The sequence below is a fragment of the Tubulanus polymorphus genome, chromosome 9 (genome assembly GCF_964204645.1).
Source record: "Tubulanus polymorphus chromosome 9, tnTubPoly1.2, whole genome shotgun sequence".
Classification (NCBI taxonomy): Eukaryota; Metazoa; Nemertea; class Palaeonemertea; order Tubulaniformes; family Tubulanidae; genus Tubulanus; species Tubulanus polymorphus.
Window position 1 is genome coordinate 10,975,510 of NC_134033.1, and position 12,068 is coordinate 10,987,577.

The 12,068-nt window shown below is 38.9% G+C and overlaps 1 protein-coding gene across 5 annotated transcripts in view; it reads left to right on the top strand.

Annotated features, from left to right (window-relative positions):
- The window catches only part of LOC141910780 (uncharacterized), a 58,649-nt gene that overhangs the window by 17,832 nt on the left and 28,749 nt on the right, over nt 1-12,068 (top strand). For all 5 annotated transcript variants that reach the window (XM_074801570.1, XM_074801571.1, XM_074801572.1 and 2 more), the window contains exon 3: nt 9,970-10,275. In XM_074801570.1, coding sequence (XP_074657671.1) covers nt 9,970-10,275 — 306 coding nt within the window. The remainder of the gene's footprint in view (nt 1-9,969; nt 10,276-12,068) is intronic.

Consider the following 12,068-nt stretch of genomic DNA (forward strand, 5'->3'; position numbering starts at 1 on the left):
GCGGACAAATTTTCGATTGAGACCGGCGCGAAACGTCCGTAGAAGATTTATTTCGACATCGCTACGGCGATAATTGCGGCGTCTGCCGAAATGCGCCGACGACGTCTGTTGCCGCCGAATACCGCAGTTTGTTACGAAACCCCGTCAAATTTATACCTTTTAAAACGACGATTTACAACAATGCGAAGAAAAATCGATGGTTACCGCGGACGATTATGAAGGATTAGTCGCGTCGTATGTGGAGGATTTAAACGGATTAGTGTTGATAGCAATCGGTTTTAATCCGGCGATTTATAGCGGATTATTCGAAGATAACAGTAACTTTAATGAAATAATTGCCATCGATGACGGAGACACTGTGTGATGAATCGTTGAGCGTATTCAAATAAAATATACATATGAAGATAGTTGAACATTTTCTTGACAAGTTGCTGTTGCATTTACTTTTATTAGATTCTTTACACCCAGCTCACTGTATCGTCACAAAGCTCGCTGTATCGTCACTTCGCTCATTGGTTGAATAATCAGCTACCTGACTTATTGGCTGGATAGTCACTTTCCTAGGTAGGATAGTGACTTCTCTAGGCTGGATACCACTTTGCTAACTTAGTGGCATCATCACCTAGACTTATTGGCTGAATGGCCACATAGGTTACTACTTATTGGCTGGATTGTCTCCTAGGTAACTTATTGGCTGGAAAGTCACGTAGGTATCTATCTCACTAGCCTTGGTTTGTAGTTTAGCTGATAAGTCGATTAACTGATGGTTGATGAGCTATCTGAATAAGGGATGACATACAGCTAACTTACAGACCTCATGACTTTAGTTCAGGAGTTGATATATATATATATATATATATATATATATATATATATATATATATATATATATATATATATATATATATATATATATATATATATATATTTAGGTGACTAACTCACAAGTTCCCTAAATAATTGCTTTACTCTGTCGTCGTAATGATGATGATCATCTCATCCAGCCGGTAATGACATAAAAAAGCTTCTTCTCATCTCAACCTAAATCTATTCATCATCATTCATATTCAGACAGTTTCAGGTAGTGTAGATAACGAACCAGTAAGAGCTACAGTAGTTCACGAAATCACCGCGTGTATAAATCAATTTATTCACATCTCTAATTCCTATAACGTAAGAATCTACGGCTTATTTGCCCGGCTTTCATCGGGCGCGGCGTCGAAATCACCGGCTAATTCGCTTGCGTAACCCTGTAATGTGGTTTTTATATGCGAGGCGACCATTGTGTGCCATAAAATGTCTCGATTTCTGGCGTAAACCTGCGCCGAGACTCGACGCGCGCGTGATGGGAATACGACACGTACGAGAGTCGTTTCGATATCGACGAATTCATCTATCATGATTGGCCGAAGTCTGTCTGCCGCTGCGAGCACTCTGATTCAATTTATTTGACGGAGGAAATCTTTTTCGCCTCACCACTACTGTATTAACCCATTACCACTGGAAAATAGGCAGCGTATAGAATGTTAGCGGATGTAGATGTCTGCCGAAGCGCTGTCATAACGCCATCTACGCAAAATCTAAGTTTGTTTTTTTGACTGCATAAAAACTGTCACAATAATCTTTATATACATAGATACCTATGTTTTATTTAGTGAATTCTGTGTGAGTCGATGCTCATCTATATTGGCGTTTCAACTTAACTATTTTTGGAATTTTGGCATTTATTTTCTAATTAAATGTATTTCATAACTCTTATTTTATTTTGGATGAATTTTGATAATTATCTTTGGTAAGATGCGCACTATGGCATGAACCGATTGCCGGTCAATTCAATTCAATTATTTGATAGGGTAAAAGATTAATATGAATGTTTTCTGTATTGTTACTATAAATACTCACATGATTTGTAGTACAGAAATGTTGACGGTACTACTGAGGTCTTCATCTCCCCTTCCCTGCTGAGGTCTTCATCTCCCCTTCCCTACTGAGGTCTTCATCTCCCCTTCCCTGCTGAGGTCTTCATCTCCCCTTCCCTGCTGAGGTCTTTATCTCCCCTTCCCTGCTGAGGTCTTCATCTCCCCTTCCCTGCTGAGGTCCTCATCTCCCCTTCCCTACTGAGGTCTTCATCTCCCCTTCCCTACTGAGGTCTTCATCTCCCCTTGCCTACTGAGGTCTTCATCTCCCCTTCCCTGCTGAGGTCCTCATCTCCCCTTCCCTACTGAGGTCTTCATCTCCCCTTCCTTGCTGAGGTCTTCATCTCCCCTTGCCTACTGAGGTCTTCATCTCCCCTTCCCTGATGAGGTCTTCATCTCCCCTTCCCTACTGAGATCTTCATTTCCCCTTCCCTACTGAGGTCTCCATCTCCCCTTCCCTACTGAGGTCTTCATTTCCCCTTCCCTACTGAGGTCTTCATCTCCCCTTCCCTACTGAGGTCTTCATCTCCCCTTCCCTACTGAGGTCTTCATTTCCCCTTCCCTACTTATTAATTACTTTGAGACGTATTTCAGTGAATGAAAGGTAATTTCTGTATTCTCACTGTGTTTGAATGATCATTCATGAATTGCTGAATAAGCGAAATGTATCGGATGATGATTATGACACCCGCTCAATACCAGCAACACTTTCTCACATCAATTAGTTTATTGTGTTTTATTCCTGTGATACTGGATATTACATTCGTACCTCAGGGGTTATTCAGTGCTTTATTTCCTTAAAGCTCATGTTTTTTACCTATTGTGTTATCGGCATATTTGATTTTCATCATTCTGGTTCAATGATTTTCTTCATAGTCATATTATTCTTAACGGATGCTTCTGTAGGTTTTCGTTTCATACTTTTAAGAACATATTATCATTTCGCCATCTATGTACGTATAATGACATGTTTGGGACAAATTCTCGCGGAAAATCGATATTCGTACAGAGTTTAGCGTTTATTATTCTGGATGTTGTGACATCTTATAATCATTGAAGGTTCATAGGTAGAGATCTTTTGTTACTAGTACATTGGATAGATCGTCTCTTTCAATAACATTTGTTTTTCGTGAGAACTGAGAACGTTTTAACTTATGGATGAAGAAGACAGCTCCGGCCACTAGTCCTGCTATCAACACAATAGTTCTCTCTCTCTCTCTCTCTCTCTCTCTCTCTATATATATATATATATATATACTCAGTTGGTTCATTGTATCGGATGAATTGTTCTATCTAACAGCTATGATTCTATCTACAGATATCTCGCTATAAATATCTCTTGAATGTGCAGTTTTTATGCAGTGTTGTCTTCAGCATATTTGTTAAGAAATATCCATCGGCCTGCTGCTGCCTCTGACTGCTTCAGGATTCCTAGTTACAGCTCAGAGAGGTTGAGGCTGAGGAGAGGGGGCGGGAAAGGAGAAGATGGTGGAGGTTATGCAAAGGAAAAGTGCAACAGAGAGAGAAAGAGAGCATGAGTTAAGAGGGGATTGTATCAAAAGCTAGGAGGAATAAGAGAGAGCACAGAGAATGAAAGAAGAACAGATTGATAGAATAAGAAAACATGGGAAAGAAATATCCATTCGTCAGTAAAGAAATGTGTGTTCATGATAAAACATCTGACAAGTGATAGTGCTAAAAATTTTGAAATTGGTTTCATTGTGATGTTCTGCCATCTTGTCTGGAAACATCTTTCTGCAGTTTCTGATTCGTACATATCTTAACTCTCATTCAGAAATTGGCTCGAAAGAGATCAACTTTATACTAATTGAATTCAATTAAAGTGTCAAGGACACATCGTACGTAGATGCTTATTTACATAATTTGAGAAATGTATTTTGTCTGGTGAATTGACATAATCGCAATCAGCAATATACAGCGAATAGACAGTGAATAGACATGCCGGCAAACATCATTTTCTGAATAGTTGTGAAGTGCAAGTTCTCAGCGGTCTTTATGCACACAATCAAACAAACAACAGAAAAATAATCGTCGAGATTGTGATAATATTATCGAGAGAATCCTGTTATCTATGAACGGAGCATAGCTTCGCTACCATCTCTCGTAGGGAGGTTAGTTCTCCAGTTACAGGTAATGGAAAGTATATCTCCGGTCAATCTTTAGGAGGAGGGAGGATGGGATTTGAATTTACGTAGGTATGACAATAAATATAATTGATTGGTTTCATCATTGAGACTTGAAACTGGTCCGGCTTTCATTCTGAGACGGTTTAATAGAATAGTTTCTAACTTAAACCTGTGGGTTTATATATATATATAAGATTTAGATATGTAGATTTAACTAAATCCATCGTTGATATAGTAACACAGTAACACGTGTTGAGATCTGCGGGGGATGATATCGACCGTGTTGTATCCGCTCTATGCTTATGTCCCAGTTTTTCCATTACAAAAAGTTTTTCGACCGAATAGCGTGTATTAAGAAATGTGCGAAATGCTCCTTCAGGGAAATCGGGTTTGTAAGGTTTTTCTCGTTGCGGCGAATATGTGGATAATTTCTTACAGCGTTCGCTGTTTCTTTGTTTATCGGTAACGAGACAGCGGTGAGTACACCCACAGGTAATCTAGTATGCCAGTCATGTATATCTTGTCTGGTGTTGCTCGTTTGGTTTGTGCAGCTATTGAACGCTCTCTCGCAGTAACTCGAGGAGTGTTCTTGTCCATCGGATCGCGATACATTTTACATAATGGATACGTACATGATGTCCAACTGTGACAGAAAAAATGTATAAAAACGACCTAAAAGCGCCATTAGATCGCTTTTTGGTTTTTGGAGTCTTTATGGAGTGTTTTTTTCATATTACTTCTTGCTGTTTACCAGAAATCAGTAATTAGTGAGAACACATCCTCAACACGCTGCTGACCGGAGCGGTGTCAACAGGTTTGACGTTGCTCATGTTGAGGGAGGTTAAAAAAAACCGACATTCGTCTCTACTCAACGCATTGAGATGATTCAGCTGAACTCTGACGGAATTGAGCCCTGAATTTTATCTCATTAAATATTATCGTCACAAGAGTTTGAAGTTTGCGCCGCCTCAAATTGTTGATGCTTCGCAATTTCGCCAAATATCTAACGTGTTTAATAATCGAAGCTTCCAAGATCTGAAGTAGGAATTTTTGGCATTGGGAATCGGCGTATTTTAATTCTATTCTGCGCAGACTGCGTGAAGTTTATATGTTTTCGTTACGGCGTCTTTTCTTTGTCGATCGCATAAATTAGCGGGTATCCGTCTGGCGCGCGTCGTCGTCCGGCGTGACGCGATTGCGAAAACAACGTCTTGTCGAGGTGGGCGCTATTTCCGGCGCGATATAAATCCGTCGTTGCCGGTGACGACGACAACGTCGCTAGATTTATCGCATCGCTTTACGTGAACAGATTCCGTGATTCCGTTCCGAAAAATATATTAATTACGACTCGACGGCTATAAAACTGTCGCCACGGAAACTCGGTCAGGGACTGAGTATATCAAGGTCATTTCACTGATTTCACTTGTAAAGTTGCAGTATATGACGACCTTAACCTTAACCTATTTTATATGGGTACCACTGTCACAGTCTAGTCATGGTGCTGTAATTGCTTCGTTCACCTTGACCTTCACATATTCCATATTTTCGCCGTAGATGATGGACAATGGATGAACTTGCTTTCTGCATTCCAACACTAATCGACCTTTTCACCGATATATACCTGGCTGTACCCTAGCCTTGGCCTTGGCCTAATGATTCTCCAGTCCACGCGCTGAATTCACTGTCGGGTTGACACAGTGACCTTCACCCCCGATGTAATCTATTTCGTAATAATGCTGTGTGATTGGCTAATACGAGAAATCGAATGTCATATGCTGACTAGAACTGGATTGCGGTGAATTACTTGACCAAGGGTCACTGTAAATAGCTCAGATCGGATTAGGTTGGATTTATTCACTGCCGATATCACGATGAAACCCAATTATATTATCTGATACGCGGCTTATTGTTTTTCGCTCTGATCTTTATTTCACATCGGTCGTTTATTGATCAGGAAATTGAATTTACTTACACTAGACTTCCTTCCTCTCGCTGCTCCCTGCTCTCTCCTCTCTCCTCTCACTGCTCCCTACTCTCTCACTGCTCCCTTCCCTCCCTACTCTCTCCTCTCACTGCTCCCTACTCTCTTCTCTCACTGACTTATCCTCATGTAGACTGATGTTTTCGGGCAGATGGACTGGTTCCCTGAAGCAGATGGATCTGTGTTAGGTCAGGTGGACTGGTTCCCTGAAGCAGATGGATCTGTGTTTGGTCAGGTGGACTGGTTCCCTGAAGCAGGCAGAGGCTGCAGTTGCTAAAAAGTTGGTTAAAGATAACAGGCGGAAATACCATGGTAAAAATGAACTTCACTATGTCAACTATCCAATGGTTAACTTAAAAGAACTTTTTATCAACTGCTGCCCCAGACAGATATCAGGTTTCATGAAGGTGTCGTATGGCATCATTAAGTAGACAGGTCAGTGTTAGGTGATTCGGACTGGTTCAGTAAAACGAGCAGACCGGTATCAGGTCAGATTGACTGGTTCCCTGAAGCGGACGAAACGCGACTACTGTTGAAAAATACACTGATTAGCTCTCATCATCGTCGGTGGCAACAAGAGTTGTAGGCGTTTCATTGTTGTCCGTCTGCGATGAGGGAAAATGAGTCATCAGCGATGAGACACCAGACAGTGAAACCTAGTGACATGATTCCTCAGTGACTTCCTAGTCTGAGAATAGAGACATGATTCCTCAGCGACCTCCTAGTCTGCGAATAGTGACATCATTCTTCAGCGACCTCCTAGTCTGCGAATAGTGACATCATTCCTCAGCGACCTCCTAGTCTGCGAATAGTGACATCATTCCTTAGTGACCTCCTAGTCTGAGAATAGTGACATCATTCCTCAGCGACCTCCTAGTCTGAGAATAGTGACATCATTCCTCAGTGACCTCCTAGTCTGCGAATAGTGACATCATTCCTTAGTGACCTCCTATTCTGAGAATAGTGACATCATTCCTCAGTGACCTCCTAGTCTGAGAATAGAGACATCATTCCTCAGCGACCTCCTACTCTGAGAATGGAGCACGACTTACAAAATTAAATTTCATCATTTCTAATTGATTTGATTTAATCATTCGAATGCACGCGGCAGTTGTAAAATACCTACAAACAGAAAAACAGTTTCTTTTTTTAAATACAACTTTAACTCAATAATTAAGGAGTTGATGAGTGGCTCATAGGCTGGCGTATTAAAATCATTTACTACACGCAGAATTGAAATACTGCGTGACAAAAAGCTGTATAATTAAATGGCAAATTTTACATTCTAACTGAAAATATTGAATTTCAATTGCCTGGGAGACGAATTTTGAATTTTTGACAAATTTTCGCGTTGAAATTTGAAAATTTTAGCGAACTGTGTCATGAACTGAAAGAAGTATTCACTCGGAGGGATAGAATTTTAAATTTTAAACGTAAATATCTGAATCTATCGGAAGAGCACATAAATCATTGTATCATTTTTTGATTTATCGGATAATTCTATATTTTCTCTTGATTTCACTCGTGAAACTCGAGATTCTCATTGCTTTTTATTTCGCATTCTCATCTCGCTTGTGAATAATAATAGCAGTTACCTGAGCTTCATCGTTATCCAAATATCTGCTTTTATCAGCTTCAAAATTATAGCTTCAAATATTTGCCTCAATATTTCACTGTTGCTATTTCAATGGTATGGCTTTGATCCGGTTTCGGTCGCAGATTGAATTCGTGCACTGTGCCAAATTTGAAATATGAAAAAAAATGAATGGCACGGATCAGTCCATTATTGGCACTGTGCCTAGCAGCCACAGTCTTAATTATGATTTCTATATTTGGTTTAAACGTAAAATCAAACAAAAGAAGCTAAAATTACTTATGTAAATCATAATATATTAAGACCCTAATGACTGTCGAGGGTAAATTCAATCCAGTCATGGCTTATTCCGGTCTTTTCTAAAACTAAGCCGTCTGGCTGAAGTTCATTGTTGACTGTTTGATTTTACGTGTGAAATAATGCTGGATTTTTTACGAAAAGCTTTTTATTAATATCTCGCTCGTCTCTTTAGCAAAATATTTTGCGAGGTAAATGAACGCATCCAACCTTTTTGACTTATCCAAACTGCTCGAAGAGAATTTTTTGCGCGCAGACTCGCTTTATCTTTATCGAGATAAGATTTATGAATTAACATTAGTGTATCTGTGAATACCAGACGTGATGTGCTGCTGATGCCGTGCGGAATTTCCTGCTACCTGTTTGTTTGCATAATGAAATATGTTTCGGTGTTCGGAAATGATATAAACCATAACCCATAACCATACATAAAAAATTGTGGTCTGGCCGATTATCTGTTGGAGTTCGTACAGATAAAAGTAGAACTGTTTACCGAGCAGAAATATGTGCTATCATTGTCTTTATGAATACCGGTTAAATCTCTTAGATTATAAAGGTAGCAGCTCCTATTGTTCCTGAACAGCAGCTGAGCTTCCCCTACTGTTCCTGAACAGCAGCTGAGCTTCCCCTACTGTACCTGAACAGCAGTATTTGTTACTGCTGTTTTCAAAGAAATGAACTCGATTACTGATTGATTTGGGAACAGACTATAGAATAAATCGAGGTTGGAAGTGGAACAGACTATAGAATAAATTGATGTGGGAGGAGGTTGAGGTGAAATCAGAAACAAATTCAGATATTTGCAGATATTCCTCAAAACTCAAGGAATAACCTCACTGTTTTAAGTAAATTTTTCGGCTACTAATGCGCTAGGGGTGAAACGAGCTCTTCACTTGAGATGATAAGAAAAATGGATGCGTTTATTTGTTGATCTATATTTTGCTATATTTCATACACGTATACATCACTTAAGTATTATAAATACTGCACTAATTGATATGAATTTGATCTTCAATATCATTTTCATTATGATATTCTATTATTGCTCTAATTATAATCGTCATAACTAATGTCATATATATATATATATAATTATTATTATTACTATTATTATTATGATATTCAATATGGTTAAATAATATATATAAACATATACGTATGTTATGTTAGCCAGCGCTTATTTGCTAGGCTATTTTTTCATCATTAATGCATTTGAGCAATTATTTTTTTTTCTCGAAATTCATGAGATGAAAATGCATGCGCCGTGTAAAGTATACGGTAATTTCGGAGATAATGAACAATTTAAGACGTATTGAAAGTGAATTCGTTGAGACTCACTTTTAAGCTGGATGCACACGGCAGTCAAAAACACAGAAAACAGTTTTTGTAACGCAGTATGACGCACTAGAAAACAAAAACATTGATGTTTTCTTTTTGGTTCGGGATTGGAAAAAACAAGAAAAAGCTAATGGAGATTTTAGTTCATCTAAAGCCCTATCACCAGCCCTCCTTCATTGTTTTATAAGACTATTAGCCGGCAAAGCTTTCTTCTAGAACACTTAAGATAGCTGACAGTGGCCATATTGGATTCTTACGTTGTTCATATTGGATCTCATTCCTGCTATATACAATCTACAGTTTTTACTGCTGAATATTCTATAACTTGGTACCGGAAGTGGCATATATGCAGCCTCTACTAGACTTTCGCTTACTGGTTGAAACAGTTTTGCTCCGGGATATTTCAAGAAGGTTGGAGGCCGTCAATAAAAGGGGTGAAAACAACTCTTTAGTTCGCATTTGTTTAGGAACCCTGCCACAGGAATGTCACAAACATTTATTCCGATTTACCACCATATTTTTTGCGTCGCATTCATTTTAATGATATTTATTATTATTGATATTATTATTATTATTATTATTATTATTATTATTATTATTATTATTATTATTGCATCATCATTTTCGCGCTTGGCCGATGCATTGTTCGCTGTAGATGTTTGAGTGCCGTACGTTTTGTGTCTTTTTTTCTTACAGTGGAGACAAACGCCAAACGAATCATCCTCAGCCTCCACTTCTAGTGCCGCTGCCGCTGCTGCTGCTGCTACTGCCGCTGCTGCCGTTGCATCGTCCACATCCGCGCCTTCCGTTGCTTCTACTTCTACTACTACCACTACCACGCCTCGGTATACGCCGGTCGTGGCGGCCGCGGCGGCTAGTGCCCCCGGCGGCGTCGCGACGCTTAATCATCACCACGGCACATTCCCGCCGACGCCGTCGCCAACGGCCGGCTATATCGATGGTTATCGGCTACGATTTACATCGCCGGAAATGTTGCCTTATGTGAGTTTGTTGACCAAGACGTTCCCCGTGTGTGTGCGTGCGTGTGTGTGAGAGTGTTAGTTGATATAGCCGTCCAATCTACGGGCCATTTAAAACATCAATCGACCCTTTTGAGTTAGAATCAGTTTCATTTAGATATAAAGTCAAATGTTAACTAACTCACAACAGTTAGAATGGTTTGCTGTGCATTGTCAATATCGGGAAACTCATCCTGAAAATCAAAAACTGCAGTGGATTGTTAACGTACAGCACTATAACCGGCTCTGAGAGTCTATTGTTGATTGAAAATCATAAATTGATTGATTTTGACTTCAACGTCGGCTCCCAAACCATGAAAACTTTTATCATCGATTTAAAAAGTGAGAAATTGATGTTTTGAGCGGCTTTAACTAAACACAACTGAGAAAGAAACAAAAGCAGAACAAATCTAACCGGAAAAATCTTATTGATTTTGTAATTGAATCAGAATCACAGGTTTTTTTGACAAATTGTTTGATGTTGTGATTGAAGTGATTATATGGCTGCTTGTGGTTGTCAGTGTTTTCATCAATCAGTTGAAATGCTACAATATTGCTCTTAATGATGCCGGATGCTGGCGACATGCTAAACTTTGTCATTACAAATTGTTTCTTCAATTCCTGATATGTCAGTTCGATATCTGAATCTATGATCAGGTGATAAACTAGTTTGGATATCTTTGAATTTTGAAATTTTGCGCTGCATTCTGCCTGGAAACTCATCGAAAATATTGAAGTGCTACCATTACATTTATTCATTATATTGTGAATTCATTTTTGGCTTCTGGTTGTAAAGTCGCCATTCACTGTGGATCCAAGAACCACCACTTTTTCAGGCCATTATTGACTCGTAGTTGAGTGAGATTATAACCTGTCTATAAAATCAGGCCCCATAATCGACGTTATAAAACAGTTAGGCAAACATGGATTTTTTTTTAAATCTCGAAACAAGGACCTTGAGTTTCTGTGGCAGTTTGTATAAAACTAGGAGATCGTTTAAATGAGAGCAATTTTGCATCATTTCGTCAGGAAAGTTGAGTGTTTTCACCTGGAACAGTGGACAAACAATTTGATTGACAGCGCATTTAAAATATCTTCATAAATCATCGGCACGTTTCGCTCCCTGATGAAGATTACTACGTTTTTACATGGCGATCAAATCGTTTTTCCATAAATCCACGACCGAGTTTCGTTGTTCTCTGTTTTCTGATCATATTTAAGACTTTCGGATATTTGAAGCGAGAACTACGCGAAACGGTGGTCAGTTTAAAAACGGAGTGAATTCTTAAATCGATTCAATATATATATATATACACACTGAATTAACATTGAAATGAAATCGATCGAAGAGTTCACCCGCACTTTACGTGTCTCAAGAAGATAATCGTGTTTTTTTGCACTCATCGCACGCTTTGGAAATAAATATTTTGCTGAAATTTACTCACTCGCTTATACATGTATATATATATAAACATATATATATATATATATATATATATATGTTTATATTATAATAGCTATCATGGCCCCATAATGTGTGAATGTGCATGCATATCATATTATCATTATAGACATTTTTATAACATATGGATATATTTGTCTTTTGTGGGTTTGTGTTTTTTGTTTGATGTGCTTTGTTCGCAGTTTTTTCTCTCCATATACTAACAGCTTATTGCACTAGTTGCATCACTTTTTTCGTGTATAATATTGTGCAATCATTTTGTGCTCAGGATAGATAGAGTCAAGTGCTGTAGTCGGTTCCCGGGAACCTGTTTG